Here is an 18,515-nt window from a genome sequence, read left to right on the forward strand (position 1 = left end):
AAACGTAACCACTTTCTTCCTATCAAATTGTTTCCCACCTTATAGGTTCATAGGTTCATAGGTTTATACTAGGCTATCTGCCCTAAGGCATTTATAAGCCTAGCCCAAATTATTGTGGCTTACGCCATCCCTTATATGAAAAAATACTGTGCCCATTAGTTTGTTGTGCCTCTGTCCAGCAGTGACCCAGAGATGATTCCCGGGGTAAACCTACGATCTCCCATCCACAGGTCTAGATTTCTCTTGAACAGAGTCAGCGAGGTGCTCTGCCTCACATGGACCGGGATTTTATTCCACAGCATAGGGAGTCTCTGAGTGATAAATCTATCCCTCCAGCACGTCCTATTTATATCCGTGCTAAGGTTTAAGTCGCTTGCTCTAGTGGTTTTGGTGGATTTGGATTTTTGAGGTGGAGCATGTCCATTAATTCCAGGTTGGACATGGCCTTGTATGTCAGGCACATGTCACCTCTGAGCAGACGGTATGCGACTGAATAGAGCTGGAGTTTCTTCAATCTGGCAGCATATGACAGATTTTGGAGTCCCTTTATCCTTTTGGTGAGGAACTTTTGGGGTCTCTCCAATTGCTGCAGATGTCGGGTGAGATACATCCCGAATGGGGCATTGTACTCGATCATTGGTCTGATAAGTGAAGAGTACAGGGGAACAATGACCTCACTAGATCTGGATGTGAATCCCTTCATGATCAGGTGGGCAATGTAGAAGGTCTTTCTAACCACTTTAGCAATGTGAGTGTCAAAAGAAAGGCCACTGTCAACCTGGGTCCCCAGGTCCCTGATAACCTCTTCTGTGCTTAGTGGATTGCCACCTATATGGTAGCTTGGGGTTACCTTGTTTTTCCCGAAGGGTATGACTATACATTTTTGGCGTTTAACTTCAGGCCATGGCTCTGGCACCAGCTATCTGTTTCCGTGAGTCCCTTCTGAAGGATATCCGTGTCCGATGCACTTTCCACTATGGCGCCCAGTTTGCAGTCATCTGCAAACTTTGTCAGCCAAAGTCCTCCCATGTTGGCCTGTACTTCTGAGAAGTAGATGCCAAACAATAGGGGGCCAAGGACCGAGCCCTGTGGGACACCACTTGTGACCGGCTTAGAGTCTGACACAGCGCCAGCAACTCTAACCCTGTGGGTTCTGTCCTTAAGCCAGTTTGCAACCCATCTTGTGACATATGGGTTTACATTTAAGCTGGTAAGTTTTTCTACAATACCCGAGTGGGGTATTGTGTCGAAAGCCTTGCAAGGTCAAGGTAGGCTGTATGGACTGCCTTTCCCTCATCAATGGCCTTGGTGACTATTTCAAGAAGTCGACCAAGTTCAAAAGGCATGATCTTCCCTTGACAAAGCCAAACTGGGTCGGGTCCAATGTCTGCAAGTCCCCTATATCTTTGTTTATGAGCTCCATTATGATCCTCTCCATAGCTTTGCAGACTAGACTTGTTAAGCTTATGGGGCGGTAATTACCAGGGTCCGTGAGGCGCCACCTTTGTGGAGTGGGACCACAGTTGCCGTCACGCCACTCCTTGGGCACATATCCTGTGGTAAGGCTGAGATTAAACAGCTGCCTTATGTGCGGGTTTAATTCCTCATTTAGCTCGTGTAGCACACAGCCGGGGACACCATCCGGTCCCATTGATGCTGTGTTTTTAGCTTTAGAGAGAGCAGCTTTCACCTGCGCATTTGAGATGTCCGGGAGGCTACACTGGCTGGGATAGTTATCTCTCCTTTAGGGGAGAGGGGTGAAGTTTGCACTGAACCTGTCTGCCAGTATGTTGGCAATGTCTGTGGGTTCAGTGATTTTTGTATCATTTTGGACTAATTCTGAGCATATCTGTGAGTTTCCACCCAGGTTCCTAACATAGCTGAAAAAGGCCTTATGGTTGTCCTTTGAATCCATGGCAATTTTTCTCTCAAAATTGGCCTTAGTTGATTTTATGAGTGCTCGTATTTTTTACTAATAATGATCAGGGTGACTTCCCTTTTATGGATTTTGTTCTATCATGTAATAGCTTTCTCCTCTTATTGTAAAGTTTGTTAATGGCTGGGGTCCACCAGACTGGACGTTTGCCCTTTGTGGAAAGAGTCTTGGTTTTATTTGGGATTGCCTGATCCATGCAGTCCTGGAGGTGTTCATAGAAGGCATTTGTAAGGGCTTCCGCAGCTTGGGTTGTGGTTTCCTCTGACTCAGGGGCCTTGAAGGATACCACACCAGTCTTGAGTAGTGTGAAGTTTGCTTTAGAGAAGTTCTTCACTATGGTCTTTTTTGTTTGGGGTGGGGGCGGGATGTGGATTTCCAGTGAGATTAGTTTATGATCAGATCTCACCAATGAGGGATATACTTCCGGTGTGGAGCATTTTGTCCCCATGTTTGTGACAATGAGATCTAGTATATTTTTACTATATTTGATAGTCTCTAGAATCTCTAGAAAATTTCTTAAGCATTTTAGGTTTTAGTTGATGCTCCACAGTGACCACATTTTTGTCAGCATCTCAGTCTGCTTACCAAATTCAACATGTTTCTCAAATTTTTTTCACTGATCCGTGCAACATCCCAACTTTATTACCCAGCAGCTCTATTTGTCTTTCATAAAACGACAACAAAACCTTTACTAAAAGCATGAATGCAGACTGTTGAACTTGTTGCCATTCACTCATAAGTTGGTCATCCAACCCCCTTTACAAAGGGCTGTAAACGAACCCTTAAACCCCTTGGACAAAAACCTCTCAGAATATGCTTTTGAAAAATTTGCAATGCCATAGATTAGTTCTCAAATCCTTCATAGCTGCATGCAATTGTTTAAATAAATCAGTACAAGAAGTAGAATTTAAAACAGTACCTGCATGTTGTTTATCAGAATTCTGTTCAAAAATGTCCATGTCGTTTTTGTCAGCAGTCAGCCCTTTAACAAGTTGAGCCAAATCCATTGTTACCAAAAAGTTATTTAAATTAAATTCAGTTATATACCATCCACTAAAAAAGACAGTAAAAAACCTTCTTGTTCTAGATAATTGAACATGTGCAGACTCACCAGTACTTCCCAGAACTAACTGTTTCACCCAGGTTTCCGGGGGTAGATCACAAGTGGAACAACACAAAGCTATTCCAAAAGAGTGTGGAAACAGTGACTAAATTTGTTTAATTTCTTTTTATCAACAGTTACAAAATAAACAAATAATTGTGAGATGACGTCTAAATAAATTGTGTTATTTATTAACTATCTATTCACCATAGTGTGAGGAATGCTGGCTGCTGTGTTGATGTACATTAAGTGTTCCCCCAACTCACATCTTAAGTCCTACACAACTTCATTCTGAATTTTTACATGCCCTTAAGGCACGGTGTAAAGCTTTATCCCTGGTTTCCATTGTTTATGTTGCAGGATTTGCTCATTAGTCTAGGGGACTGTGGAGGTATGACAGCCTACCACAGGCATACATTCACAAACACACACTTGCACAAACGCTCACACAGCCCAAGATCACACTCGTGGAGACACTCACCCATTCACAAACACACAAAACCGCTGTACCTACCCTTTAACTAACCCCACCAAGTGTGAACTCCCAGACACATACACACACACACACACACACACACACACACACACACACACACACACACACACACACACACACACACACACACACACACACACACACACACATCCCCCAGCACTAGCTCTCAGCTAAACTCCTCAGCACTTACCTATCTAATGTGATGGGTGACACAAGCTTTTGACCATGTTCATTAAAACAGGTGGCCAATGTATCTTACAAATCTGAGTGCTCAGTTGAGTAAATACCTTATTTCAGGCATTTCCAGGTGAGAGCACATGTCTAATTAGAATAGGTTGCTTCCAAAAAATGTCTCATTAATATTTGTAGAAGACCACAGAGACAGCCCCCATGGTGCCACACATCTCTGTGTTGCAGCGCCATGGTAAGTCCATCTCTGAACTTGAAATGGTTACTTCAAGGTATGCACCAGGTGTACAACTAGCGGTAACCTTTTTGAAATCAGTCTAAATGTTATACACTTTGAAACATCTCAGAAATACAATTCTGATTAAAAGACTGTAGAATCCTACTTTGCTAGCATTACGTTACCACAGCCAAATATACTAAGCTATTTGGATATGGTAAGCAAGTTCTCCAGCACAAGCTTCTAGTTAAATGTTAAAGAGCTACACAAATAATATTAAGTACATGAAAACCAGTGTCACATTACGACAGACATTGAAACTGAATTATTGGACAGTGAGAGGTAATTCCACATCTGAAGAAACAGAAGCAAGACAAATTTCACTTTAATACAAAAAAATGCTAATTTCAAGTACAGCAAAATGCACACGATACTTGATTTTCACAAATTTCTCTTTAAACAAGCAAATACTAGCTCTAGAATTGACACAGTAATACTTGCCTTTCTTCTCTGCTCTGTCCAACACATACTCTCCCTCCATATCGTGGAGTAGGATTACTACAGGAACGCTGTCGGACTTGGAATCCAATGCCACATGTGGTGCTACACTGTGCCCAAGATGACCATGGTGTCCATCCTCCATTTCTGCAAGAATACAGTAAGCAACAACAACTAATTCAGCAACTGTTCTGTGTCCAGATACATATGGTCGACATTAGGAGTTTGGAAACAAGTGAGTGAACATAAAGTATGTTCTAATGCTGGGATCAGCAAAGAGGTAGGGCACATTGTTTCTATATATGGGTCAAGGTCTGGATACTACAGCTTATTTCACATTTTATTTATTTTTATTTTACATGTTTAAGTTTGTTTATTGGATAAGTGAGATAATCTAATGAACATTTTCAGCCATGACCCAGGTAAAAATACAAATACTAGAAAAACTTGAGTAATTTCATAGTCAACTTACCTTGGGGACAATCAAAACAGGTTCAACATATAAATGAGTTAATACATTGTCAGTTACAGTGAAAACAAACATCTGTAGAGTTGAGTATGAATATAAAATGCAGGCATCAAAAAAGACAAATATTACTATTTTCACTATCTGAAAGCTATATGCAAGAGAAAGACTACAGCACTTATATCCTAAAGAAGAAATATGCAGTGAGAAATAATTATATGCTAAATAGCATATTATACCATGACCCCCCCCAAAACGTGCACGCTGATTGGCCAGCGTGCCCATTGTAAATCGAGTTATACTAATGGAAAAAGGTCCGGTCGCCTGGACTTTTTTCCATTAGTATAACTCGTTTTTTTAAAACACTGTCTCGCTATGTTAAATGGATTTAACATAGCGAGGCAGCTTTAAAATAAGCAACGGAGATCTCCATTGCTTATTTTAAAGCTGTCTCGCTATGTTAAACCCATTTAACATAGCGAGGCAGTGTTTTAAAAAAAAGCAACGGAGAAAGCAAGATCTCCGTTGCTTTTTTTTAGTGTTTCGCTATGTTAAATGAGTTTAACATAGCGAGACAGTTTTAAAATAAGCAACGGAGATGCTTCGCCCTCGGGACCAAACCATGCCAACTGTGGGTAAATTTAGCATTACCCACACCCAGGCGTGGGTTATTGCTATAATACACCCATGAAGTATAAACACACAGTTAAACACAAGCTATGCTGAAAGTTAGCTTAAGATTTCAGATCTCATACCCTGTGTGTTTGCTTGTACTTTGAAATCATGTGCATTTGGCTTTCTCAAAATGGTTTCCTTTAAAGATTTTTGAATGCATCTAATATATGGTTATTATTTTAGTTTGTTTGGCAAGTGATTCCAAAGTGTGGGTCCTGTTCTGGAAAAGGCACTTTCGCTCCTATGGGTTGTTTGAATCTGGAGACTGTAAGAACATCATCTTGGTTGCTTCTAAGAGTATAACTTTGGTCTCACTGAGGGAGTTATCTTTAGAGTGAAGGACAGCACCCATGTATAACAAAGTTGAATACGACTGTTGCTAGTAGCAGGGTATCTCCGACTGGCATTGGGAGACAGAATATTACAAGACGTACTTCACAATGGTGTGTTTTTTGTTTGGTTAGTAGAGCAAATGTACATGTTTTTATTTCAGTGGACTGTTGCTTTTGGCTGTTATTGTATAATAAGTGCATGCTGTGGAGTAGAATAGCATATTTCACTTTTGGAAATAGTACATTTCTGACCATACATACATTTACATGAAGTAGGAGTAGAAGATTCTAAAAGTTTAACTGAGGAAAAAAATGGCATTTTTTTGTATGGTTATTGAAGTTAAGGAGGAACGTCCAGTGTTAATTCAAGGTTTTGTTGTTCTTTAACACTGGGGATAGTGTTGTCTTTTAAATTTTTATTTATTAATTCTGATAGAAATTGAAGTTTCTTTATACTTGAAAAGATCATGACATTGGTCATGGCAGAGTTAATAAGTACTCTACTATCCTAAAGCTAAGCATAAAGGTCATCAAACTCGGTCTGTGGATTTGTTTAAGGGAATTATGCAATTTATTGGCTCCAGTAATATCAAGCTGCATTAGAAAGAGAATAGCAGGATCTAGAATTAAGCCTTGAGATACCATAGTATTAAGGCTTGTAAGTCCAAAAAACAGTTGAGTCCAAACAGGCTGTGCAAACTTTTACTCCATAAAAACAGGTAAAAAAGTGATAAAACTGTGAGCGCTTTCGTGATAACCCTTCATCAGACAAAGTAACAGCTTTCATGAAATCTATTTAAATCCATTTACACAACAACCAATCATCTCACTGCCCTCCTTTTCCTAAGGGCTGGTCTTAATGTATTCAACCCTGGTGGATGATTTGCTGCTAGTTCTATAATACAGTGTAGTTCATTGCATTCAGTGATATTCACTGCGTCCTCCCCCAGTTCTACTCACATGAGTAACCTGTATAACCATGAACTTAAAAGTATGTGTTGGATTCTTAGAAGTATGCACATACAGAACATTTTGTTCATCTTTCTGTCTAATGCTGTGCAAGTGATGTTGTATTCTAATTTTCAATATACAATTAGTTTTCCCTACATAATAACTAGGGTATGCTTGACATTGCTATACATACCACAGTTTCCATATGGCAGTCTGCATATAAATTAAATCTATATTCTTTTTGTTTATGGGGTGAAATCACTAATCATGAAGCATGTCTTGCAATGCCTACAAGGAAAAGTACCTGTTTTATCTGATGTTAACACAGTTTTATTTTTATTTCTTATTCCTGGTTCTTTACACAACATATCTTTCAGATTACTGTTGTGTCTAAATCCAAAGCTTGGTTCTTTATCCACTGTATTTCTGAGTCTATCCTCACTTAACAAGATTTTCCAGTTTTGCTTAATTATTTCGCAGACCCCATTAATATTGTTGCTATATTGTAACATAAGCCTATTTTTATTAATTCTTTCTATGTTACTATTTTGTATCATTGTGTTATTCTCATGGCTTTGTGCCTCAATAACTTTAAACCATGGTCTAGCCTTTCCCTTTCTAGCTCTCTCAACTATTTCTAGCCCCTCTTGCATCAGGTTATTTGTGTAGCCCCTTTGTACCATATGGTTCTGTAAACTCTCCGGCTCTTTTTCAAAGTTGGCTTCTTCTGTGCATAGTCTCGATGTACGTAAACCCTATCCCACTACTATATTTTTAAAAGTACGTCTAGGGTGCATACTTGAAAATTCTAGACAGTGATTGTTCCAACAATTTTTCTTATAGAGATGTTGACATACCAGTCCCTACATCATTGGTTATTCTTACATCCGCAAAGTCTATAGATTTAAAATCGCTTTTTACTGCAAACCTTAGAAAATCAGTGGTTGTCTCTAGATGCTTAACAAACCTTGTCAGTTCATTCTCACTACGTTGCCATAAAATATAAACATATTCACAAATCGAGCATAATGCAGTAAATAGTCACGCCACCATTGGTCATTAATAAGAACATTAATTTCTTCCCAGTACGCCAACACTAGGTTGGTGTATGAGTTTGCACAGGGTGTGCCCAAAGCCACACCCTGTTTTTGCCTACAGTATGCACCATTACACATAAATACATTATTTTCAAGTATGAGCTGTAGAACTTCCAGAATTAACTGGTTTGTTCTCCCCATCAAACACTTTTAGTTTTAGTACTTCCCTGATGGCATTTAAGCCATAGTCATTACTAATGACAGTAAAAAGGTTACTGACATCAAGAGTGACCATTAATACATTGGCCATTGTTTTGTTTTCTACAACCTCCGATAACATATTCAAAAAATGTCTTGAGTCTTTTAATATTCATGGATAACACTGCATCACTATTTTCAGTTTAGTTTCCACCCATATGGATAAGTGTTCTGTTATCCAACCCCTACCTGAGACTATCGGTCTCATGGGTGGTGGTATTACATTTTTGTGGATTTTTGGAAGCACTTTAAATATTGGTGCCACAGGATGTTCAATATGAAAAAAGTCTAACAAATCTTGTTCCAAAAACCCCTGTCCCTTAAGTTCTTCAAGTTTTGCTCTCACTTTACAAATTATATTTCTCAACATTATAGGAGAAACACTTGATAAGTCTGTATATCTTTAAGTAAATCATTCAAAACTGAGGTATATGCTGCAGTATTCAAAACAACACCCCCCACCCTTGTCCGCTGACTTATTTATTTATTTATTTATTGACATTTGTTAACCGGGTTTGTCCAACTGGGCTTGTGGCCCATTTTCAGTGTAGACCCGAGGAGAAAACCTCCAGTAATACATTTTAAAACAAGCACAATTTTAAACAATATTGATATAATAGCAGTTGTAGCAAAATGATTTACATATGTTGGGATACATGCATAAAGTTAAAGTTGCATTAAAAAGAAGCTAAGTAACAATTTTACATTGATATAGTTCAATAGGTCAACAATGAACATTTTTTGTTACAATACATTCATCTTCTATCAAAGAATTTAGTGCTTCCTTTTCAGAAGCATTAAAGTTATCATATTTACTATAACATTTATCAAAATAATTTCTAATTTCAAATTCACATGTCCTTAAAAAATTTTGTATTGTTGGTACAAATGTACTTGGATGTTTTAACATTGTACGTGCATTCATTTATTTCCCTCAGTGCTATATTGCGCCCAAACATATGCAAAGCTAAAATAACATCACTTACTTTTGAGAGGCTCAAAAGTAAGTGATGTTATTTTAGCTTTGCATATGTTTGGGCGCAATATAGCACTAAGGGAAATGTATGGCATAATATGAATGCACGTACAATGTTAAAACATCCAAGTACATTTGTACCAACTATACACCTAACAATACAAATTTTTTTAAGGACATGTGAATTTGAAATTAGAAATTATTTTGATAAATGTTATAGTAAATATGATAACTTGAATGCTTCTGAAAAGGAAGCACTAAATTCTTTGATAGAAGATGAACGTATTGTAATTAAGTCAGCGGACAAGGGTGGGGGTGTTGTTTTTTTGAATATTGCAGAATATATATCAGCTTTGAATGATTTACTTAAAGATGCACAAATTTATTCAAGTATTTCCCCTATAATGTTGAGAAATGTAATTTGTAAAGTGAGCGCAAAACCTGAAGAACTTAAGGGACAGGGGTTGTTGTAACAAGATTTGTTAGACACGAACAAAGCAACAGATGTAAGCACTGAGTACAACCAATAAATCCAAAAGAAAGTGCCTGGGCTCGCTGTTGGTGATCCAAAGTATTTATTCACAAAGCATACACTTGAGTAGTCCACTCGAACCGAAAAATACTTCAAAATAAAATGAACGCTCTTCCTTACACACAAGAAATGCTGCGTTTAAGATTTGTTAGACCCTTCATATTGAACACCCTGTGACACTAATATTTAAAGCGCTTCCAAAAATCCAAAAAATTTAATACCACCGCCCATGAGACTGATAGTCTCAGGTAGGGAGTGGATAACAGAACACTTATCCATATGGGTGGAAATTAAACTGAAAATAGTGATGCAGTATTACCCACGAATATTAAAAGACACAAGACATTTTTTGAATATGTTATCGGAGGTTGTAGAAAACAAAACAATATATAACATTAAGTATCCTATTTTTTGCTTAATTTTATTTATAACACTTTTTCTGTCCACAGCTTACTTTTCTAGCTAGTTTCACTGTGTGTGTGAGGTATTAACTGAAAATTGTCTACATTTATTAAGCATCTGTTTGGGTTTTTGTTCTGATTTCCTTCCAAGGAGTGTATCATATTGTTTCCCATCCTCTCTCCCTTTTGGTATTGTGTTCTTATACTTGGTGGCTTTGCAGTTACCCGCTCCTAAGTAAAATTGATCTGGGACACTCCTTCCAGTCTAGTGTCATTACCTCATTCTACGTAATCCAGGGAGAACATTTGAGAAGGCCAACCCACTTACTTTTTGCTCCTCCTTTCCACTTTACCAAAAAAACAAAACAAAAACAAAAACAAACAAAAAAAAAAACAAACAAAAACATTTTCTAAGCTTGTTTCCTGCCTTTCCTGTAAGTAGTCTAGTCCAGATACAGATTTGCTGTATCCAGGACTGTTTGTAAGCTTCTGAGCCCCCAAGCCTTTCTGTCTTGGAGGGAAGCCTTCTAGGTTAATTTTGTTTTTTAGTACTAGCCAGTTTTATAGTTTCAGCACTCAAATCTGTTTCTTTGAGCTCATCACTTGTTCAAAACTCATTGTAAGCACTAAATAAGCTAATAATTACTATAGCACTCAACTTTCCTCACTTGTCTAGAGGAAAACAGTTTTTAGTACTTAATAAATAAGCACCTATCCAGGCATGTCTAAGGGTCAAGCTCCCGGTGTTTTCTCCTGTCTACCTGATGAACCTGGGCATCTTGGGGCAATGCAGCAATTGCCTCATGTACACAGACAACCCTCTCCTCCTACCACCCAACACTACAACCTGTGAGAGATGCACTTATATAGCCAAACTGGAAGCAAAGCCCTCTTCACCCAAGACTGGACTAGAGAGTCAAGAGGAGAAGGTAAACACTTGCACCACACCACACTCATCACATAGTCCCTCAAAATCTACACCACCAAAACACACACATAGAAACACAAAACACACACCTACATTCGCAAACGCTCTCAAAAATCTACCCAAGCAACAGGAACCTCCAAAGCAGAAATGCAAGCAACCTCCACCCCCAACACAACCCAAATGACACATAGCCCACAAACTCAGTGTGCCACTCAACCACAGCCCATAAGGCATAACAACACACCCAAAACTCTAGTCATAGTTGACTCTATAGTCAGGCACACTGATGTTCCACTCACTAGGCTAAACACGGATAAAGTTATTGTCATCTGCCTGTCGAGTGCCAGCATCCACCACATAAATGCACGCACTCAGGTCACTCTACAACAAGTACAAATATGACTCTGTCATTGTCCATGTTGGAGTGAATGACCTGAGACATACCTCCCTGAACTAAATGAAAAGAGACATGGAGGAGCTGTCTGATCTTGTAGCCCAGGCAGGTATGACCCTAGCCCTGAGTAGCATACTGCCATCACCCAGAATGATACCACAGTACAAGGACAAAATGATTGACTTCAACAATTGGGTAAGCTTCTGGAGTCATTCTAAGGGGATCCAGTATTTGTCTGCCTGGGATGACATGATCGACACACCACGATGCTTTGCCAGAGATGGCCTGCACCTGTCACCCTGGGGATTCCGGATACTGGCTAAGGCTCTTGCTACCCCTATAGTGCTTTTTTTTAGGCAAGGTTCAAATGACAAATTCACCACCGTAACAGGTGCAAGCAAAAATCTGAGGGTAATGCTACTCAATGCTAGAAGTCTAAAGCTCAAAATGCACTCACTTGAGGCACTCCTTAAAATGGAGAACATCGACATCTGTACAGTGACAGAGACCTGGTACAAGGCTCCAGAGAGCACCACTGCATTATCAGGCTATAATATATACCACACCTAACCTGGATCGAAACACTAAAGGTGGGGGTGTGTCCATATTCATTAAGGATATCCACACTTCCAGGCTAGTTGCTCAGCATAATGCATCAGAGATTATCCAAGTTCAACTAACTCTGGGCAAGAGCACAATCCAAATTGTAACTTGCAACTAACAGATCCCCCACCATGCCCCAGGATTCCCACTCCTCATTTCTTGATACACTTGAAAATATTAGGGTACAACCCAACACCCTAATAATGGGTGATTTCAACTACCCCACCATTAACTGGGAAAACTACTCATGTACCAACTCTTTTGCTCAAAGTTTTCTGGAATTCATAAATTCCAACGCCTTGGATCAACTTATCCACACCTCCACCAGGGGCAGCAATATCCCAGACCTGGTCATTACCAATATGGGCGACCAGTGTTCCACACCTGAGGTCAATTCCTCATTGGTCAGATCCGACCACAAGCTAATCAGCCTAGACATCCATATCCTGTCCCCACTCCCCATTAGGGAAACCACCGTAAAAAATTTCTCCAAAGCCAACTTCACACTTCTAAGACAGAAGTGGCAAACTTCACGACACCCATGTAGACGGACAATAGAGGTACAACTGCTGAATCCTACACAAATGCACTTTATAAGCACTTACACGAGTGCATGGATCATGCTATCCCTAACAGAACCAAGATGTTATCCTCCAAAAAAAGGAAGCCAATCTGGTGGTCCCCTGCCATAAACAAATTCTACAACAGAAGAAACTGTTGCAAAAAAAAAGAGTAAAATCCCATGACTGGAAGAACTCCCTGGTCAGTGTCAGTAAGAAGCTGAGATCCCTCTTAAAATCATCCAAAGCTAGTTATGAAAACAAAATCGCCAATGATTCTAAGGATAACCACAAAGCATTCTATAGTTATGTCAAGAATCTCAAAGGCAACACTCAGATCTGCTCTGAGTTACAGCACAATGGCACTAAATATACAGAGCCAACTGATATTGCCAACATCCTGGCAGATAGGCTCAGTGCTTAACTTTACCCCCCCCTCACCCCCTAAAGGGCCCATCTCTATACCGGAAGAATGCAACGTTCCTGTAATCACGGCACAGGTAAAAATCACACTGTCAAAAGTCAAGAACACAGCATCCATGGGACCTGACAACATTCCAGGCTACATTCTACATGAACTACAGAATGAACTGGCACCCCACCTAAGCACCATGTTCAATCATAGCCTCACCTCAGGCTTTGTGCACACTGAATGGCGCACAGCGACAGTTATCCCACTCCACAAAAGGGGAGCCAACATGGACCATGGGAACTATTGCCTCATTAGTCTAACGAGCCTGTTCTGCAAGACCATGGAATGTATCATCATGGAACTTATAAACAAAGACATTGGTAATCTCCAAACTCTGGACCCCACCCAGTTTGGGTTTGTAAAAGGCAAATTATGTCTCCTAAATCTGCTTGACTTCTTTGAAGCAGTCACCAAAGCCATAGACAAGGGTAAGGTGGTTCACACAACCTATCTAGATCTTGCCAACCCTTTTGACACCATCCCCCCACTCTGGAATTATAGATAAACTCACTAAACTAGGTATAAATCCCTATGTCACAAGATAGGTTGACAACTGGCTCACTGACAGAAACCACACAGTGAAAGTAGCAGACTCCAAATCTGACTTCAGACCAGTGACAAGTGGAGAACCACAGGGAACAGTCCTGGGTCCTCTCCTGTTTGGTATCTACTTTTCTGAAGTACAAGCTAACGAAGTTCACAGATGACTGCAAACTAGGAGCCATAATCGAAACTCCTAATGATGTGGGCATCCTACAAAAGGGCCTCACTGAGACAGATGCCTGATGTCAAAGCCATGGCCTCAAGCTCAATGCCAAAAAGTGCATTGTCATCTCCTTTGGTAAAATCTTTGTACCCATGAGCTACCACATAGGTGGTAGTCTACTTAACACCAAACGTTTGATAAGAGACCTTGGGACATGGGTGGATAATCACATCGTCACAGTAGTCAGGAAATCCTTCTGCGTGGCACACCTCATCACAAAAGGTTTCTCATCCAGGAAAAGAGAGGTCATTGTTCCCCTCTACTCGACAATCATTAGACCCATTATAGAGTACAATGTTCCTTTTGGTATGTACCTCACAAGACATCTACAACAACTGGAAAGGCCACAGAAATACCTCACAGAGAGGATTACCAGCCTCAAACAGATGCCCTATGCAGACTGTCTCAAAAAACTCCAGCTTTACAACATTGCATATCGCCTACTCAGAGGCAATCTCTGCCTAGCATACAAATCTATGTCAAACACAGAGCTGTTGGATATGCTCCACTTAAAGAAATCCCAATCCCTCTGAGCTGCACGCTCTAGGGACCTAAACCTTGTCACCACAATAAACAGAACATGCTGGAGGGATAGATTCCTGTCCTATAGACTTTCCATAGTCTGGAACAAACTATCTATCGATATTAAACAAAGCTCCTCATTTGCATTCTTCAAGAAAAATCTTGATGATTGGATGGGAAATAGGAAATTCACCCCTGGGATCACCTCTGTGGCTCTGCTCGACAGGGGCACAGGAAAATAATTTTCTTGATTGGCGAAAGCCAGGGTACCTTTTTGGCTAGGCTTGTATAGGCCCTAGGGCCAATAGCCTAGTACCTATCTATGAACCAATGTATTAATGGTCACTCGATCTCAATAACCTTTTTACTGTTATTAGTAATGACTATGGCTTAAATGCCATCAGGGAAGTACTAAAAGTAAAGAAAGTGTTTGATGGGAAAACAAACCAGTTAATTCTGGATGTTCTACAGCTCATACTTGAAAATAATGTATTTATGTGTAATGGTACATACTGTAGGCAAAAACAAGGTGTGGCCATGGGCACACCCTGTGCAACCTCATACGCCAAACCTAGTGTTGGCATACTGGGAAGAAATGAATGTCCTTATTAATGACCAATGGTGGAGTGACTATTAACTGCATTATGTTCGATTTGTGGATGGTGTTTATATTTTATGGCAATGTAGTGAGAATGAACTGACAAGGTTTGATAAGCATCTAGAGACAACCACTGATTTTCTAAGGTTTACAGTAAAAAGTGATTTTAAATCTATAGACTTTATGGATGCAAGAATAACCAATGATGTAGTGACTGGTATGTCATCCTCTCCATAGAAGAAAAAGTGTTGGCGCAATCACTATCTAGAATATTCAAGTATGCACCCTAGACGTACTTTTAAAAACATAGTAGTGGGAGAGGGTTTACATACATCGAGACTATGCACAGAAGAAGCCAACTTAGAAAAAGAGTGGAGAGTTTACAAAACCATATGGTACAAAGGGGCTACACAAATAACTTGATGCAGGAGGGGCTAGAAATAGTTAAGAGATAGAAAGGGAAAGGCTAGACCATGGTTTAAAGTTAGAGACACAAAGCCATGAGAATAACACAATGATACAAAATAGTAACATAGAAAAAGTAATAAAAATAGGCTTATGTTACAATATAGCAACAGTATTAATGGGGTCTGCGAAATAATTAAACAAAACTGGAAAATCTTGTTAAGTGAGGATAGACTCAGAAATACAGTGGACAAAGAACCAAGCTTTGGTTTTAGACGCAACAGTAATCTGAAAGATATGTTGTGTAAAGAACCAGGAATAAGAAATAAAAATAAAACTATGTTAACATCAGATAGAACAGGTACTTTTCCTTGTAGGCATTGCAAGACATGCTTCATGATTAGTGATAAGAATAGTTTTGTTCACCCCATAAACAAAAAGGAATATATATTTAAGTTATATGCAGACTGCCATATGAAAAATGTGGTATATATTGCGATGTGTCAGTCATGCCCCAGTTACTATGTAGGGAAAACTAATTGTATATTGAAAATTAGAATACAACATCACTTGCACAGCTTTAGACAGAAAGATGAACAAAATGTTCTGTATGTGCATACTTCTAAGAATCCAAGACAAACTTTTAAGTTCATGGTTATACAGGTTACTCATGTGAGTAGAACGGGGGGAGGACGCAGTGAATGTCACTGAATGCAATGAACTAAACTGTATTATAGAACTAGCAGCAAACCATCCTCCAGGGTTGAATACATGTATACCTTTAAGACCAGCCCTTAGGAAAAGGAGGGCAGTGAGATGACTGGTTGTTGTGTTTTTAAATGAATTTAAATAGATTTCATGAAAGCTGTTACATTGTCTGATGAAGGGTTATCCCGAAAGTGCTCTCAGTTTTATCACTATTTTACCTGTTTTTATGGAATAAAAGTTTGCACAGCCTGTTTGGACTCGACTGGTTTTTTGGACTTGCATTGTTTTTTTGGCAAGCGAGTCTAAGGAGAGGAAGAGAGAATTTTTATTTACTATTATTTAGGCTTGCAATGTCTAGGAAGATATTTGGAATGTTCTATCTCTAAGATAGTTATGGAACAAGGCTATTACATTATCAACATGCCACAATGCATTTTTCTGTGAAGCAGTGCATGTAGTATAGATAATGTTAAATATGGCCACAGTGCACTTATACTCTTACTAAATAAAACATGATAAATGTGGGAGAAATGCTTACTATCATACAGATAAATTCCTATAGAGCATTACATGAAGTCAAATGGAAATATTTTTTCTGTCTTATAAAGCTAGTCCACACCCATAAGATTCATACTGCAAAATGAAAGTTCATCAGACTGCAAGTATTAGAATACTGTCAAGTTTTATTCAAGTTTTTATAAAGCGTTTTACTTGATGGTGGGCTATCTCTTGATTTTATCATAGATATTTCAGGGGCTTATAGGTTTTTATTAATAGCTGATGACCCAGCACTAAGACTTTTTATCTAACTCCACCTTTGTAAATCACCAATGATTTAGGGCTCATTTTCAGTCCCAGTGTCAGCCTTGTGGAGAGAAGGCATATCCCAGATGACTGGAGAATAAATATACTCATGTTAGTGTACAACAACAAAGGGGCATCCACTACTGTGGACAGTACAGAGGTATTAAACTCCTGTCACATTACATGAAAGTTCTGGAGAGGGTGACTGATAAACGGATATGCAGAGTAGTAGAAAGTAAGGTTGGAGCAGTTTGGATTAAGATCACGATGCAGCACAACTGGCCTGATGTTTGCAGTGAGACAGATAGTTGAGAAGAAACTAGAGATGAAGAAAGAGCCCAGCCGGGCATTCCCAGGTTTGGCAAAAGCATATGACAAGGTCCCATGAGAGCAGAATTGGGCAGTTCTGTGTTGGTTCAAAGTCCCAGAAACACTGGTAGAACTAGTGCAGGCTATGTACAAGGACCCCAATGACTCAAGTATGAGCATTGTCTGGTCTCACATAGGGGTTCCCAGTGGTACAGAGTTCAGCTCTAAGCCCACTGCTGTTCATATTGGTGATGGACTACATTAGCAACAGGCTGGAGGGGACAGGTCAACAAAGTTGCTATGTGCAGATGAAGTGGCATTACAGGCAGATTCTGAGCAAGAACTTCAGCAAAGAATAGGGGAATGGAATCAAAACTGAGAGCGTATGGAATGAAACTAAGTACAGATATGACAGTGGTAATGACAACAAATGGGGAAATCAGAAGAAGCTGAGACCTGAGATACAAGGGAGGATAGTGGAACAGGTTAATAGCTTCAGGTATCTGGTAGAGGTGGTTGAAGAGAAGGGAAGTCTGAATGAAGAGGTCAAAGCTAAAATCAGATTGGGTGCAGCTAAATGCCATAGAGTGTCAGGTATAGCGTATGATAGAAAAATGTCGAAGAAGCTGAAAAGTAAGCTGTACAAAACAGTGGTGTGACCAGTACTACTGTACAGTACAGAAACCTGGGCAGTAAAGGCAGAGCAGATGAGTAACGTAGAGGTGATGGAAATGAAGTGCCTGAGAAGGGTGGTAGGATGCACACTGTGGGACAGATGAAAAATGAGGACATAAGAGCAGAAGCCAAAGTAGTTTCAGTTGCAGGAAGGATCAAAGAGAACAGATTATGGTGGTTTAGGCACATATGCAGAAAAGCAGAAGACAATCTGGTGAAGAAAATTTGGGACAGACAGGAAGAAAGTAAGAGAAAACAAGGGTGTCCAGCAAAGAGACAGAGGCATTGCATGATAAAAGATCTGTGACAGTCAGGCATGTGTGTGGCATTCAATCGAGAGAGACTGGGACAGTTAACATGACACCCCAACCTCATGTATAAAATGGGAAAAAGGTGGTGGGGATTGATAATGACGATGATATTATCCTGATGCATTGAGGCATATGAGAACCTGCACAGATGGAAATGTACATCATTGCTCAGACAAGTTTTTTATATTCTTCAATATCAGTACTTGAGTAAGTAATAATAATAATACCCATTTATTAACTAAGTAGGCCCACAGGGCACAAAGTCTACTTTTAGTGGTGCTCAGGGAGCAATTTTTGGTTAAGTGACTTGTTCAAAGTCACACAGTAGGCAAATGAAGGTTGTGGGAATCAAACCCTGTACCACAGGAAGTATACCTCAGAGTCTTTACCCTCT

At 39.6% G+C, this 18,515-nt stretch overlaps 1 protein-coding gene across 4 annotated transcripts in view; it reads right to left on the reverse strand.

Moving 5' to 3' along the window:
- Positions 1-18,515, reverse strand: part of SEMA5B (semaphorin 5B) — a 3,270,261-nt gene that overhangs the window by 238,813 nt on the left and 3,012,933 nt on the right. For all 4 annotated transcript variants that reach the window (XM_044062778.1, XM_044062776.1, XM_044062777.1 and 1 more), the window contains one exon: positions 4,442-4,585. In XM_044062778.1, the coding sequence (XP_043918713.1) occupies positions 4,442-4,585 (144 nt within the window). The remainder of the gene's footprint in view (positions 1-4,441; positions 4,586-18,515) is intronic.

This window comes from Protopterus annectens, chromosome 2.part1, assembly GCF_019279795.1.
Source record: "Protopterus annectens isolate FY-2018-M chromosome 2.part1, PAN1.0, whole genome shotgun sequence".
Taxonomy (NCBI): domain Eukaryota; kingdom Metazoa; phylum Chordata; order Ceratodontiformes; family Protopteridae; genus Protopterus; species Protopterus annectens.